Source organism: Protopterus annectens, chromosome 4.part1 (genome assembly GCF_019279795.1).
Source record: "Protopterus annectens isolate FY-2018-M chromosome 4.part1, PAN1.0, whole genome shotgun sequence".
Lineage (NCBI taxonomy): Eukaryota > Metazoa > Chordata > Ceratodontiformes > Protopteridae > Protopterus > Protopterus annectens.
Window position 1 is genome coordinate 460,174,126 of NC_056734.1, and position 17,940 is coordinate 460,192,065.

The following is a 17,940-nucleotide window of genomic DNA, read 5'->3' on the forward strand; positions in this document are numbered from 1 at the left end:
GATTGTATGCTTAGTATGTTATTATTAATGTGATAATTATTGGGGACTCCATTTTCCCCAAAGGGGATAATGATGCATTTCTTGGCATTCAGTTTGAGGCCATGCTTCTGGCACCAGTCATTTGTTTGGGTAAGGCCCTCTTGAAGGATGTTCAAATCACTAGGGGAATTTAAAGCAGCACCCAGCTTGCAGTCATCAGCAAACTTGGTCAGCCACAGACCACTGATTTTGGCTTGCACCTCAGAAAAGTATATCCCAAACAGTAGAGGCCTCAAGACCGATCTTTGGGGAGCACCGCTTGTTACGGGTCTACTACTAGAGGTGGCTTCCCCTATTTTGACTGAGTGGGTTCTATCAGTGAGCCAGGTAACTACCCATCTGGTATTATACAGGTTGATGCCTAGCTGGGAGAGTTTATCTATTATGCCTGAGGAGGGAATAGTGTCAAAGGCTTTGGCTAGGTCAATGTAGGCCGTGTGCACCATCTTCCCCTTGTCCATCGCTTTGGTGACTGTTACAAAGAAGTCAACCAAGTTTAAGAGGCACAGTCTCCCTTTGTCAAAACCAAACTGTGTGGGATCAAGCATTTGGAGGTTGCCAATGTCCTTGTTTATAAAGTCCATGATCATGCTTTCCATGGCCTTGCAGATCAGGCTAGTTAGGCTGGTGGGTCTATAATTGCCTGGGTCAGTGGACACTCCACCTTTGTGTAGGGGGATCACAGTGGCTGTCCTCCATTCAGCTGGGATGAAGCCGGTGCTCAGGCTTTGGTTGAATAGGGTGCCTAATGGAGCTGACAGCTCATGCCCAAGTTCATGTAGGGATGTTACCAGGTCCCATGAAGACTGCATTTTTTGCCTTTGAGAGGACATTAAACACCTACTCCCTGGTGATGGGGGAGGGGGGCAGGTGCTGGGGATGACCTGGTTTACTGATGGGGGACAGGGGGGTGAAGTTTTCACTGAATCTGTTTGCCAGTAGGTTGGCTATATCTACAGCATGTGTGTATGTGGTGTTATTGATCACAAGTTTAGAACAGATTTGGGTGTTACCTTTCAGACTGCAGATGTATGTGAAGAAGGCCTTGTGATTGTCCTTAGTGGACGTGGCCAATTTGGACTTGAAACTAGCCTTAGAGGATTTCAGCAGTAACCTTATTTGCTTGTTCAGACAAAGGAGAGATTGCTTCCAACTTGGCACCTGCTCCTTCTTGGTTCTGGACAGCAATTTTTTCCTTTTATTATAGAGTCTGTTTATTTCTGCTGTCCACCAGACAGGTTTACTCTTCCTTGAGGAAGATGATTTGGTCCTGTCAGGTATTGCTGAGTCCATACAGCTATGCCAGTGCTCATATAGTTTTTTGTTGTAGGCTTGGACATTAGTGTTAGATCCTACTGAAGGGATGGTGGCTGAGAAGCTGCTTGCACCTGCTCTCAGGAGATTGTAGTCAGGTTTGGAAAAGTTTTTTTTGTTTGACCCTGACAGAGGGAGATCAGAGGAGATGGTGACTTCGAAGGTGATTGCTTTATTGTTAGAGCTTACCAAGAAGGATGATGCTGTAGGGGTGCTACAGTGGCTACTCATGTTGGTTACTACCAGGTCCAGGATATTTTCACCTCTCGTAGGGGTGTTGACCAGCTGATTCAATGCATTGACATTGCCAAAGTCAAGGAATCTCTGGGTGTTCATGTTTGGGCTAGAATAGGTTTTCTACTCTATGGTTGGGTAGTTAACATCACCCAGGATCAGAGTAGAGGGTTGAATCTTGATGGATTCAAGTAAGTCCAGATAAGTGAAGTGGGCATCTTGAGTCATGGCTGGGAGTCTGTAGCTAGCTGTGATTTGAATAGGTGTCTTTTTTCAACAGTTAACTGCCTTTGGAGTGTCTCCTGTGCATCATACCGTTTGATCAACCTGGAGGTGTGTATGTCTTTGATAAATATTGAAACTTCACCTCCTTTGGCTTTGTAGCTCTCCGTTTGAGGTCTGAAAGTATGGTAGGGTGAGTAACCTGGTATGGCTGGGATGCTCTCCGCAAACTTTGAACCAGGTTTCAGTGACTGTACAAATGTCTTCATCCTACCCCCCCTAGCAAAAGTATGGGTCCAGTCATAAACCTGGTTTGCTGGCACACAAATGTCTTCCTTCTTTGTAAACGGGTCATCCAAAGCTTTGTACATTTTTACTATTTGCATATCAAAGCAACCAATGAATCTTGTTACTGCATATCACGAGTAGGGAAAATTGTACATGGATCAGGTTTACTCTTTGGCTTTTATGTGACATTTTTAGCATTGTACTAGTGCAAACAAAAAATATTCTAGTCAGTGACAAAGAAGTGAAGAGGAGGGCAGGAAAAATAAAATATGAATTTAGCAATTTTAATTATAGCTGCAGTCCACACACACACACACACACACACACACACACACACACACACACACACACAAACTGCTTGTTTTAACTAAATGTTTAAAGCTAAATGCTCATTAGCATCAATAATAACACATAAATATATTAAAGAGTAAGGACTAAACAACTTCTCAAAGTTTTGTGGCTATCAGCCATCCATGTTAAAGTTTTTATTCTTAAATGAACTCATACATTATGCTGAAGTGGTACAGTGCGTAGCTGAGTTTTTGATAATGTAAGTGAATGAGAGAAATCATTTAAAATCAGACTTAAAAATGACAGCTTGTGAGAGAGATCTTATTATACAGATGTTATATTTCTTGGACTGTATAATATCCCACATTTTATAGATCATATTTCTAAAGGTTCATGATGGTTAAATGCAAGTACTGTATCCATAAGTATGGGAATGTATCCTTTAAAGGTCATGTATAATTTTTTTTTTTCCTGTAGTGATACATGCTCCCATCATGTAAGTGTATTTTTGCTAAAACACACATTTTTACTTTAGTTACTTTAGAGGAACTCTGCCAATTAAGTATAATAAATTTGTGTTTATACTTACTGTAGGTTGATCAGCTGTCCAATTACTTCCTGGTAAAATATCATGCGATCTTGTCTGCTGATGATGTTATTACTGGGGCAAACATTTTGTATCGGATTAGTGATGTCTGTAGCAGATTCATCACCTACTTTTAGCACAATCAGTCAAATAGCACATCAATAAAAGGATTTGAGGTACGTTCAAGTAAACACAGAATAAAAGAGTTATACCTCTCAACTGTCCAGATTTTCAGACTGTCCCAAATTTTGCTTTATATTTTCGGTCTGTTCCTCATAAAATTTGTGTTTTCTAGCAAATCACGGAGAATTAAAGTCACTAAATAATGACATACGTTTGAGGTTTAGACTTCAAATCCTTCAGGAAATGAATGCTCACATAAATCCTATGAATATAGCAACTTTTTATCTCTTAGAGCAAAAAATGTGGAGAGAGTCTAAAATAACAGATACAAACTATATGGGCTGATTCCGATCTTTGCTTATTGGTTAGGCTTGTAATAGTCTAGAGACTGATAGCCTAGAATTTATCTATGAACTTGTAAGATTAATGTATGTGTCCCAGCATTAATGTGTGTGTGTGTGTGTGTGTGTGTGTGTGTGTGTGTGTGTGTGTGCACAGATAAAAATCAGTGATGTTTCACACTCACACACACACACAAGAGTATAATCAGAAAATTAATAAATTTTTTCTCCTAATTTTTCTTCAACCAACAGCAGCTTTTGAGGGCCCCCCACACAGTCAAAAATTATTAAAGGGACCCCCACAGAATCAATAATTATTAAAGGGTCTCCCCTGAAACCACAGGCATTGCAGGTGCCTAAAGCTGGTTATAATGCTAGTTTTAGTGCAGAGAATGTACACCAGCAGAACTTATGTCACTATGTCAATGGTAAATATTTAATGAAATTATCAAACCTGTTGTTTGAGAAAACACTGTTACTATAACCAGAGGTGTCTTTGAATTTTAATGGCAATATGCATAATAGTTATTATCCACCTATTTTTTTTTTAATTACAAAAGACTGCTGTACTGTCTTTTGTTGGTTTGACTGACATGTTATAAAATATCAAAATAAGATAACTTTATGTGGTTGGGAGCCCTGTCCCAGGACCAGGGTTCCCCAGAAACCACAGGGTTTGCTGGTGCCTAAAGCTGGCTATGACTCCACCCTTGCTTTGCTTCTGTAATAACACGTGTAACTCTGTAACAGTTGTCTACCATGGGATAATCATTCTAGGAAGAAATGTAGGAATATGGGAATCATTTTAATGGTATTGCCACAGTAAAGGCATTTGCTTGTGCTGTACATTGAATGGGTTAGTAATGTAATTAAAACTTTTGGAATATTCTATGCATCTATATAAATTAAGGTGAAGTGAAGAAGATGATAATGAAGGTGTGATAATGATAGTGTTGACAAAGATGAAAAGGAAACAATGAAAATAATGATGATGAAGATATTGATGCAATGACGAGGAAGATGTGACAATGATCATGATAAAGATGACAATGATGTGGAAGAAGATGGGGTAACTTTTAAGAAGATGAGATGAATAGATGTTGAGGAAGATGGGGTAACTTTTAAGAAGAAGATGTGATGAATAAATGTGGAGGAAGATGGGGTTACTTTTAAGAAGAAGATGTGATGAATATGATGAGAAGATGATAAAGAAGATGAAGATGACAGTAATAAAGAGGAAGAAGATGGCAATGAAAGTGTAGTGAAGACAAATACGATGCTAATGATAGAAATGCAATGAAGACCACAGAGATGGTGAAAATATTTCAAAGCTGAGGAAGATGCTGATGATGAACATGTAACAGAGGTGGAGATAATGATGACGAAGATGTGATGAAAACTCAGTGAAAGGAAAGATGCACCAAAGATGACTAACAGGTGAAGATTATGATAAATAGGGGAGGGTTAGCATAATGGCAACGATCTTAACCTCACAGCTGCAAGGTGCAAGGTTTGAATCTGACCTCTGGTTATTGGCTAGGCTAGTAATAGTCTGCAGACTAGGGTTTGAGTCTGACCTCTGGATTTTGGCCAGGCTAGTAATAGTCTGCATACTGAGTATTTACCTATGATTCATTTGCATTTTCATGGCTCTTATTTATCATCATTACCTTTGTCACTCTGTCAGTGGAGCAGTTTGGTGCAGAAGTTTGGGATGGGATGCTGCATTCCTGAGCATACCATGTTTCAGATGAGACATTAAACTGAGGACCCATCTACTTGACCATGTGAATGCAAACATCTTGCAGTATGTTTCAAAAAGAGTAAGGGAAGTTCTGCAATGACCGCGCTGAATTTCCCCTAGCAGTATAAATACCACCCTTAGTCTCCCCTGAAAAGAGGCTACTAGCATAGTTGGACTGACCAGGTCAACAAAGGATAAATAAATAATAAATCATCATCTCTATTGTAATCAACATTCTTATCATTTTCATTGCATATTTATTTTCATCACATTATCTTCATCTTATCATCATATCATTTTCATCACAAACTCATTATCATCATAATTTTATTATCTTTATTGCATCTAAATTTTTTCTGCATACTCAGCATTACCATCATAACCGTCTTCATCACCTTTATCCTCATATGCATCTTTATAACATTTTCATCTTTGTCATTGGCAATATCTTTGTGTAGTCAGTTTCATTATCATCATCATCATCATCATCATAACATCATCATTACTACTGACCTCACTGCATCTACAACATTATCTTCATTATATTTGTTTAGTCATTTTCCTCTACATCTTTATCATTTTTATTATCAACATCTTCACTGTATCTCAATAATCTTTTGTCGTCTTCATCACCACCACATGCTAATTATTGTCATCATTATCTTCAGTACCATTATGAGTGCATCCATATGATCTTCATTGCTAGCTTCATTGTGTCTTCAGCTGTCCTTAAAGTGCTGTAGCACTTCAACATAGTTCAAATAATACAAGCTCCCACAAGATATGACAGAAAAACAGGTAAAAGTTCAATTCTAGGTCTAATCATTACCAGTATCCAACACAGGTGTATTCACGCTTAGATATTAAAAAATTCCCTAAGTGACCATTCCCCAAAAGGTCTCTCTGTTCCTTCCACACTCCCAGAAGCCCATCCCAAATAGTTAGTGGTAGGTCATTCCCTGCAGGAAAGCTGACCGACCTCAAATTGCTACTCAGTTCAATAGACTAGTCTTAATTCTATAACATAACCAATCCCACTGCTGCACCAAACCTTTTTTTCTCAATTCTTGTAACTATAAAAAACTCAATAAACCCAACTACAAAAGGATGACTTGGGGCAGAGGTATGTCCCTGGTTAACTCCAGAAATTAACTGCAAAATGAAAAGCAGGGATGATGCATGTCAAGTATGGAAATTAATCCACAAAATGCACAATTGCATTAATCTTATTTTAGATGCAGAAGAGAAGTTAGAATTATAATCCTATTTTAAACAAAGACGAGAAGTTACACTTGCTCCTAATAAAGCCAAAGCTACTTATCTTAGACTGGAACAAAAAGAGAACTGTTCAAGACCAAAACTATTTTGAAAAGAATTTAAACAGCCATCAGAGACTTTAACTTACTCCCTACAGTCTAGAAAGGACTGTCCTTCCTCTAACCCCTCTAATCCTTTGCTTATGATTACGCCTACTTTCTGCAGTCCTCTATAAGCAACATCACAGTTTTCTTACTCAAAACTCTTTATCTTACAATTGACATTTACTCCACTCTCCCATTATACCCTTTAGTCTCATATGAAGCAAGCTACCACTTTACACAAATTATTTGTAAGTAAACTAAATCCCTTCTTCTAAAACTTAATTTGTGTGCTAACTTGTCCAAGCTTCATCATACACTTTTAAAGCTTGCCACAGAAAAAAAAAAAACAGTCCAAAAACCCTTACCCATATCTTTAATACTTTCCTAACTACTTTTATTGCACCGTGTGTGTTCAAACACTCTTACATCATTTACCTGCCTAAAATCTCTTCTACCAAGGAAATTAAAGACAAAAGACCTATATCTAAACTCTGTCCCATTACTACAATATTTGAAAAGCTGCTTTATAGGCAACTACTGAAGCACATCAACAGCTATGGCTTGCTGTGTAATTTGCAACATGGATTCCTCTATGTATTTAGTACTTTTACAGCCCTAGTGACTATTACTGATGCCATTTATAACAACGTGAAAGAAGGCTACATCTCTGCATGCCTATTTATAGATATAGGTAGGCCTTTGAAACTGTTAGTCATGGCATTTTTCTCAAAAAGCTTGAGACTAAATTTTGGAGAAATACTATTATCTGGTTTCAAAGTTGCCTGCATAACATATCCTTTTAGGTTAGCTACAACAACTCACCAGTTGCCCTCAGACTACTTAGAACTGAAGTTCCCCAGGACCACTGCTTGGGCTCCTTTTGTTTTCACTGTTTGCCAATGACCTTCAAATTGAACTCCCAAACCTTAATCTAGTAATACATGCTGACATACTGCTCTTACAATCTAGTAATATACATTGTAAACATGAAATCAAACTGCAGGATGACTACTCAGCTTTATTACTGGTTTATATCTAACAATATATTCTCAAATCCTAAAAACTACCCAATATTCCCACTAGTCACCTTAAAAAGTTTGAACAGTAATACTATCCAAAATGTTACAGAACAGAATTACCTAGGTCATATTCTTGACACAACTGTCTCCCTTATAAAACACACTGACTGCATTTCAAAGTACTAGCACAATTAAAACTTCATTACAGGCTTACCCACCTTCTCTCACTTAGAGCCCGTTTATCTGCTGCTAAAATGTAATACTTCCCAAGCTGGAATATGGCCTCTGTTTTCTTGTTTTGGACTCAGTCAAAACAACCATAGAACAGAAATGGCAGAAAACTAAATTTTGTAGACTTATTCTTCTAGCAGACCCCATCCTTCATCACTGCAAATTGCTGTAGAAGACAAGTGGCAATCGATGATTAACAGGACTCCCCTTCTCCTTTGCAATTTGATTTTTAAGGTACTAAATAAGGGCTATTGTCCCCCTCCAAAAAGGAAGCTTCAAATACAAGAAACTTTTTATAATCTAAAAAGTAAATAATCCAGCCATTTGGCACTGGCACAATCACTGTTGAAATCTGCAGTAAGTGAAAAAGATTTCTCCATAATAGGACTTGCAACCTGAAACCACTTGCCTGCAGAAGGCAAAGATAAAGACTTGTGAAATTTTTAAAAAGGCCACTAAGGAATATCTCCTCACTTAATTTTCAATAAATTGTTATTGTGATAATGATTAATATGTGCAACATTTGCCATTTGTGTAATTGACAAACATTTCTCAATTACTGTATATCTAATGATAAACTATCCTTCATACTCTGTAAATGCAGGTACCATAGCTTTCACTCTCATGAATTTACTTTAGTTTGCTATTATTGAACTCTCTTTTAACTCTGATTCCATATCGCACACTCACTAACATGTCATAGGTTTTATATTTTACTGCCATATTATTGTTCTGTAAAGTATCTCATTCTGACTCTGTGAGCCCAAATCATGACTGAAAAGGGTCAGTAGTTCAGTTCTCCTACTGGGTCAACAAACAGAGATGCACAGATTGTTCCAGTTTTCATTCTAGCGTTAATACTTTCAATGTATAATATTCCCAAATGCCCTTTGGGTGATCATCCCATGGTAGACAACTATTTATTACAGTGTTACATCTGTGGTATTAGACTTGATGCCAAGCACTGTACACTTTACTAGGAATCGTATCCTGTTCCAGTTTGCTTTTATTACCTTTTACTTGAATAGAACTGCCTTTATTTATTGACTCATTGTCTAATTGATTGAATGACTGATGATGCTGCATTCAGTGTTACCTTATGTGCTGAAATCTACTGCAGACTACAGAAACCACCTACCCACTACAAATTGTTTGATCCAGTAACTGCATCATCAAAAGACAGGGTCAAATATCATTGAATCAGGAAGCAATTGGACAGGTGCAGAGCTTACAGTAAACAGAAACACAAGCCTATTACACTTGATCCATATAGTTCCACTGAAGTAACGAAAGTAAAAAAAAAAATAAATAAATAAAAGAAAAAGCAGAAGAGCATAATTACGAAAAAGAGAAAGGGTGCAAAAATTATTGCACATTATATCTTACTTTGATTTTATTATATTAAGATATATACTAAGTGTTAGATGTGGGTTCTCCTTCATAACGTCACAGCCCAGTTCATTGACTCTAAAAATGGTGAGATGAAAATGTCGTAATTGCAGAAGCACAAAGTCCCGGAACATTGTCTTTCCTCTCCAGGAAAGAAACCACTTGACCACCATGGTGGACTTTGCCTTTTCTTCTCTGTAGTGTGATCTTGGAGTTAGTATATATAAGTAGGGCAGTGTGGGGGGCCAACCCCCCCCGCCCCACTTTGATGGTTGTAATTTGTTACGGTTGTAGTTTTTTTCATTGGTGGCTAAGTGGTTACTTTCCCATAGAGGAAAGATGATGTTCTGGGACTTTGTGCTTCTGCAGTTACGATGTTTTCGTCTCACAGTTTTCAGAGTTGACAAACTGGGCTGCGATGTTATGAAGGTAAACCTAAATGTGACAAATAAATATTGTGCACACAAAACATAATAATGATTGAATGTGTCTTAACTGCCTCATTCAGTCTAAGAAAAATATAAAATATGAAAACTGTTTGGACTTCCAGTTATGGCACTGAGGTAGCAAGTCACATGGAGAGTGCAGCACCTCTACGATATGACAAAAAAAAGTTTTGAAGTAAAGAGGGAAACTACATCATTACCAGAGTATAAGTCAGTGAACTGCAGCTCGAATAACCAAGAAAAGAAAAAAAGGGGTGGAGAAAAGCGTTATAAAAGAATCAAAGCTCAAAGACAGGGACTCGAGGGAAGAACACACTGAGAATGTGGCTATGGAAGGTACTCGGAGTCAGGAGTGCAGATGGCTGAAGTGAGGCAAGAAATAGATACACTTTATATGGAAGCAGTGAAAAATGAAGACTCAGTACTGGAATAAATAAAAAAAAATGGACAAAAATTAGAAGAAATGCAATCAGTTCTTTCAGGACATTTGGACAAGATGTTAACACTGAGAATGGCCAAACAGCAGACTTTACAGCAGATCTGGAGGTGGCAAATAATGAACTGGAAGATAAACTTTTGGAACTGGAGCACCATGAGAGAAGAGAACATTTGTGGATTGCAAATGTGTCTGAAGGTATAGCAGGGTGAGACTGCCAGACCTTTATAGCCAGTAGGTTTAGTGAATGGACTGAAATGCTGCCAGAAAAGATTTTAATTGACAGAGCCCATGGGGTAGCCAGGTGAAGCAGATCACAGTAGAGATTCCCCCATCAAACTGTAATAAAAGTACAAAATTACAATTTAAAAGAGCAACTCCTTAGTCATCTATGGAAAAGAAAGAAGGTTTTTCAGGTTGGAGGGCAGAGGGTCTTCCAGACCAGGATTTTTCTCTTGGGACAAGGCTGAAGTGGAGTCTTTATTTTAGCTTCTGCTGACAATTAAATTTGAGATTTAATATACTCTATCCTGCCACAGTAAGGATTTTCTTTCCCCAGGGGGCAAATACATTTCTGGATCCAGAAGCAGTGCAGACTGAGTTAAAAGGATTCAATCATTGCATGAGTAGCAGAGAAATCTTGGAATATAGCACCAACAGGCTAGAGGTATGGGTCCAGAGAAGAAGCAACTACAAACCTGGACTCCAATAAAACCATTCCTGGTCTTCTGACAGAAGATGGAAACCAGATAAAAGGAAGTGAAGAAGCAGATTAAAAAGCTGAGAGAGAGAGAGATCATCCAGTAAAATAGTGAAGAAAACCAAGATTCATCTCAGGAAGTAGGAAGCAAGTAAAGCAGGGCTCACATGATATATAGAAAGGGAATGCCACACCCGAGTAAAGAATTACCCAAAAAAGAATTTTTGGAATAAGGACTACCAAAAGATAAATGGAACATAGGGTGGTAAATCATGTTGTTTATTTTTTGAAATTCTCTCATAGACAAAAACAGACATGTGACTATTATGTACCTGACCTTTCATACGGAGTAATGAGTGGTGGGACAATAATCTGCACATATAACTGTGGTTGAATAATGTAAGTAATGCTTTTGTCTTTGTGTATAATCTGTGGTCCTAGTTATGTCGATCAAAAGCAGGATAAGTAACAGAATGAGTCATTAACTGTATCAATAAAGGTGGTGAATAAGTGGAGATTAATAACACAATGATCACCATAATAAAGGTGCAGGTGAGTATATGGCTTCTTCTAGGACCTGATTAACCAAAGAAGAACACAAACTTGTAAAAACAAAAAAAACAAAGAAACACAACAAGCCAGCAGGAATTATGGTTAGCGCTTTCGTTTACTTCGTAAGCAAACTTCATCAGACAACAGTTAACAACAACAAACCATTTAAATATCCATCCAAAAAAAACAATTAAAACATTAATTACATACTCAAATTGTCCTTAAAGGAACATACACACAAAACTATTTGTGCTGCATAAAAATCAGTACCTAAACATCAAAATATATATAGCAAGTTAAAATACATCCATAAATTGAATTAATGATCATCTAAAACATGATTTCAATTTTAACATACATTGTATAGATAAATTATCATTCAGTCCAGGAAGGGAATGTGCATTAAACTTCAATTGCCAAATCAATTCCCTTTCATCTAATTTCAGGGCTATAGGACCCCCTCTATTATATTTATCCAACACTTGATCGATGACAAAAATAGAAATGCATGTGATGGAAACTGATTTATATGCCTAGCTAAGGCATTATTCAAATTCAGCTAATGTTGTACAAATGTTCTAGGACCTGGCTGAATGCAAGGAAATGGTATTGGGAAGAAAAAAAAATGTGGCAGGAGCTATCAGCTGTATGTATTAGGGGAGAATACTGACTGGACAGCAGACATACACATGAAGATGTTAGCTAAAACTAAGAAAAAATAATTGGGAAACAGGACACATAAATGAATGGCAAACTTGTAAGGTAGTCACCTTTAATAAGAGACACTACCTTAGTGAGTAGCACAAAATGGGAATCTAACAATAGTTTATATAGAAAAAGAGGTGCAGGGGAAACAGATAAGGCTACAATGTAATAAACAATCTTTGGCAATGTTATACTACACAAGGCCTAAACTGAAAGGTAAATCAATTGTCATACATGATATGGGGAGGAAAGCAGGAAAGGAAATGAGAAAAAAGAATTGGAGGAATGAAAATTTTAACAATGGGAGCACCTATTCACATGAGAGACAATGCACGCAAATGCACATTGAGCAGAAACTCAGAAAGAAAAGGACGCTACAGAGATCTGTGTAAATAGTTCTTTTACATGTTTTATAAGGTTGTTTTAGATCATTTATTAGTGAACAGGTTAGACCCTCATTAGGGTTGTGTTTCTTTATAGGCAGTTATGAGAAGAGATGAAAAATACCTGTACCACCCCTGGGCAGGTGTTAATTACACATTAACACAACCCTGTCGGGCAGTATTGCTTACTTCATTTCTCGTTTTCTTCTACTAGGCCATTCACATTCCGTGCCAATATGCTTATTCCCATGGTAAAATTTGTATCTATGGCCTTCTTTTATAATCTGACATTTTATCTCTTACAGAGTCTTTTATGGTGTTGTGTCACTTGTATTCTTCCACTGCCTTACAAATAGAGGGTTAACAGCAAGAGAAAGACAGTAGAACAGTGGGAGCAGGGGAAAGAAAAGTTGCAAAGATACCTGAAAGGCAATCAAAATGAAGAATGGCATGAGAAATGGAGGTTGCAGATGCAAAAATCTAAAAAAAAAAACAACACAGGAACTGCAGCAGCTGGGGGATAAAGTAAGTAATGTTCAAGGAGGAGAATTCAGAGGATTAGTTCAGAAATGGGGGAAGTATTATGAGGAAAAAATTATCAAGGGACACCAGCAACAAAGCTTTGCTAATGTAGTTGCCATTATTTGTTTACACATTTAACTCTGAACCATTTTGTGATCTGTCTGGTTAGCAAACATTTTAGATCTACTCATAACATATTTATTTATTTATTTATTTATTTATTTATTACATTTTGATGACTGGGATAGTCCACTGGGCCTGGAAGACCCTGTTTTCAGTGGAAGCCTTGTAAGAAAATTTCCACATGATATAGACAATTTTACAATAGTTATAAAAGTAAATAAAGTACTAGAACAGTGAAAAATACAGAGATGATATACAATTTGTTAAAGTCATAACATTTCTAATCCTAGGTAATGATTTAAAAAAAGTGAAGTTCATGTAGTCTAAACATAAGAAAAGTTCAGGCATTTCAGATGAAAAAAAAACATGTAAGTAAAACAGTTATGTACAGATAAAAAAAAACTAGCTTTTTTTTGGAACTTAGAAATATGAGGAGAGGGCAGAGAGAAGGTAAAAGGTGGTATATAGTAGAGAAAGGGAGTGGGTTGGGGTAAGTTTATGAGGTATAGGGTAGGAGAGGAAGTAAAGGCAAAGGGTAAGAGAGCACAATGATGGAAGGTTAAGGCATATAGTGCATGGGAGATGGTGGTAAAGAGTTTAAGTGGTAGAGGTACAGGAACATTCTACTTTGAAAGGAGGTGAGATTGGAGAAGAGTTTTGAAGTTTGAGTGTCTCTGAATATTTCAAAAGGTGGTAGGGAGAGAATTCTAGAGTTTAGCTAGGGAGCAGGTTAATAGTAGGTGGCCAGGGGTCAAAGAGGCTTATATATTTTTAGAAGATTGTGGTTTTCTGATCTTAGAGAACAGTTGGGAATGTAGGGGGTTAAAGAGGTGGATGGAAAAGGTCAACTAGAAGGTTTGAATATGAGTTTGTGAGCAGTAGTAAGTCTAAGGAGTTGGCAGTAGCTAGGAAGTTCAAGCCATTTCAGGGAGTGGAGAGAGAGAGAGAGAGAGAGAGAGTGATGCGATGAGTTTCTGGAGTTCGTGGCAAATATGGAGATTTTATTCTAACAGGCTTCCAACTTGGCCTGTAAGCATAGCTGAAGATTAGTGAAAAAGGGGGCACCATACATAAAAGAGGGACAGAGGTAAGGATGTGTCTGGCGGAGGGGGTAAGGTAATGATTGTGTCAGGAGACCTAGTTTTTGGTGAGTTTTTTTGATATTAGTTTGGATATGGATATCAAATTTTAGATTTTCATCAATTATGACACCGAGCAGTTTGGTATGTGATACTATTTCTATGAGGCTTTTATTCTGAGCAGTCACTGTAAAAGAGTTTTTGACTATATTAGTGTTTTTGGATTGGGAGAAGATCATTAACTTTGTTTTATTGGCATTAACTGTGTTTTATTGGCATTTAAGGCAAGGTGATTACTATGCATCCATGATTTGGTATTAGAGAAGACTAAATGAGTTTTGAGAAGTAGGTCGGATGGGGTGTCTGCTGTGCAAATAATGGTTGAATCGTCAGCATATTGAATTGCTGTGTGTATGACTTTTAGTGAATTAGTGTGTATATCAGTGTATATGACTTGTGACACTGAATATTAAGGTGTATGAAGATGAAGGAAAGCAAATCAGCATGGCTTTCTTGTTTTTCTCTCAGCCAAACAATAATTGGTATAAGCAACAGATCGTGACATCTTTGAAAAATTCTGCACCTTCACATTTCCCACTATTATCTAGCCACTAAACGTGACAGCAGATCAGCCACTCATGTCTACACTTTGCACATTACTTTTCTGACTATAATTTGCAACTGTTTTAAACTAAAACTAGTCCTAAATTAGATGCAGGGTAAAGCTCAGTGCAGTTCTACATATGCAGCTGGTAGTACGAGGTGAGACTATCCCCATTTCAAATTACAAAGAACAGTACAAAAAGAAAACTCTTTGGAATTACCTGTTTCTGGTCTGCATAGACTGACCACCTTTTCTGGTGCACCCTTCATGTATGCAATAAGCTCGTCTCCACCAATCTGTCTTGTTATCACAGACATTCTCTGAAGGGATGAAGAAAATGGGAACTGATGCAAAATTTCAAGTGCGTGCCCAAATACCTATAAAATAAGATAAAAAACTGCCATGAAAATAGATTAATCTGTGAAATGCACTCACAGTGTGGAATGCTATACATTTTATACATACTTGAATAATATCTTCACTTTTCTAGGTCATACTGACAATATCATTAAGAAGGTAAATTCATTTCAGAAATAGTAGAGGGGTGAATAGGAAAAGTATGCGATGAACAGGGTAAAAAGAAGGAAAATATCTTAGGAGTGAAATACATAACCAAGGAAGTAAGGAATATGTTAGACAAAAATGTTAACTTTCTATAATTGGTATGGACATAGGCAAAGGTAAGAAAGACACAGCACCAGGAATAGATGGAATAGGATACGAGTTTTACAAAAAAGTAGAAAAAGAGGTGAAAGAATATTTCTGAAAAACTATAAATGAATGAATCAATCAGTCAATTAATCAAAATGGGAGTACTGAATGAGAAGATAGATATGTGTGTCTGACATAAAAATTCATGGAAAAAAGGAGAGAAGACGATATAAACAACCAGAGACCTTATAATTCATGTAATGCTGATTATAAAAAAATGAAGACAACATACTAGAAGAGGGAGTTATTCAAAAAGTAATACAAGATGTAGTTTATAGTCTAAAAGGGAGCATACCTTTCAACTGTCCAGATTTTCCCGGAATGTCCAGATTTTTGCTTTGCCTCATATTTTTAGTCTGTTCCTCTTAAATTCATGGTTTCCTGGCAAATCATTGAGGACTAAAGTAAGTAAATAATACTAAATAATGACAGACATTTGAATTTCGGTCTTCTTATCCTTTGGAAAATACATAATTCAAAAACTGCTATTCTAGCAATTTCTAAGTTTGTAGGAGCAACATTTAAAATCTGTACCTATTTTTTGGTCTTTGTCCCCCCATTATTTCTGGCTTTGTTCAGATTTCTTGTACTAAGATGTTGAGAGGTATGAAAGGGAGAAACATTAATAAAAGAAGTAATGCATGACATTAGAGCAGGAAGTGAAGAGGGAAGTAGCATGTAATGTCAGCAAAGCATATGATAACATTAGCCATTGCAAGGCATGAGATACATTACAATTGTATGGAATCCCAAAGGAAGTGCTAGGGGTCATTAGAGATATATGCAAAAGATCCTGGGTAACTGTATCAGCTAATAGGTGGATAGGGAGTAAAATCAAATTAAGGAAGATATCAAGCATGGTCATACCTCTCAACCTGTTAGAGTAAGAACTCCGGACAAAACTAGAAATAATGGGAGGACAAAGGGCAAAAAAGAGGGACAATTTTTAAATTTTGCTCTTACAAACCTAGAAAGTGGATAGAATAACAAGTTTTGCAGACATACTTTTCTGAAGGTATGAAGTTTGCAACTCAAATATGTGTCATTTTTTTCTGATTCCATTCCTCAATGATTTGCCAGAAAACCACAATTTTACAAAAAAATAACCAGACCAAAAATATGAAGCAAAAATCTGGACATTCTGTAAAAATCTGTACAGTTGAGAGATGTGAGCATGGCTGCTTAATCAGTGCAGTCTTATTCTTTTTATTATTAATGCTTAAACAGGGACAGCAATGAGAGTGGCAATGAAACAGGAAGTAGGACTCTGGAGAAGAATGTGGAGTTAGGAGCGAGAAAGAAGACACTGAGTCATTTGAACAGTATTTCCAGCACTTTGCCTCACACCTTAAACTCCAGCACTTCAGCACAGCAGGCAAAATATAACAAAAACCATTTTCCAATGCCAATAAGGCTTTCCATCTGGGAGCAGAGGCAGGACCAAAAGGAAGTTACCCATGGAACCTTACAATGGTAGAACGCTGAAGAAAATGTGGAATCGGGTAACCAGTCCTTGATTTGGAACATTTTGTTGAGAATGTTAACAGAAGGTGAGGTTTTACTTTTAAACAAGGGCTTAGGCTTTATACCGACATGCAGGACTGATTTAACTGATGTTATAGTTGACTTGAAACAGTTTACTCACAACACTATGTTAAAAATGACTTTCAGTAATGACTCTAACACTGAATATAAGAGCTTTCATAAACCTAGTATGTTTATTCCAGTTAAGCACCCTATATTAGAAGCATTTGAAAAGATCTGTGAAGATGAGATTACAGCTATGTTTGGGAATAAGAGTTGTGGGAATATAAGTGATAATTTGAGCAAGATGGAAAGGGAGACAGTGGCAGTGCTACAAAATACCCCTCCATAGTAATTAGACCAGCTAATAAAGGAAGTCCCATAGTGATTATGGACAGTGAGTTTTATTTTAATTCCATGCAGCAGCTTTTAAGTGATCATAATACTTATGAGATGACAAAGGAGGAACATGTGAACAGGACGCATAATACACTACATGATTGTTTGTTGAAGAGAGACATCACCTTAGAATTGTATGATTATTTGTTCATTAATTATCCTCTTATACCTATCATACAGGGCCTTCCCAAAATTCATAAGAATTCTTCATGTCCCCCATTTAGAAATATTGTTTCTGGTATGAATTGCTGTACAGACTCCATATCAGTGTTTGCAGAGAAGTATGTAAGGCCAGTGTTAGATAAGAGCACCCACATATTAAAGGACACTAAACATGTTTTGAATGATTTATATCAAGCTAATATTGATTTTGCTGACATGGTGAGTTGTATATTTGTGACTTTAGATGTTCAATTTACCATGATTCCCAATGACTTGGGTCTGGGCATGTTAAAGGAGTATTTGAGCAAGAATAGTATGTATGATGCTAAGTTTATAGACCTGTTGCGTTTATTTATGGAGACAGTACTTGAAACAAATGTGTTTATTGTATTTACAGAAATATGGCATAGCT

General features: G+C 37.0%; 1 protein-coding gene across 1 annotated transcript in view; it reads right to left on the minus strand.

The window, feature by feature from the left end:
- LOC122800919 (probable cation-transporting ATPase 13A4) overlaps positions 1–17,940 on the minus strand; it is an 846,809-nt gene that overhangs the window by 325,828 nt on the left and 503,041 nt on the right. The window contains exon 16 of the mRNA XM_044070278.1: positions 14,953–15,109. Coding sequence (XP_043926213.1) covers positions 14,953–15,109 — 157 coding nt within the window. The remainder of the gene's footprint in view (positions 1–14,952; positions 15,110–17,940) is intronic.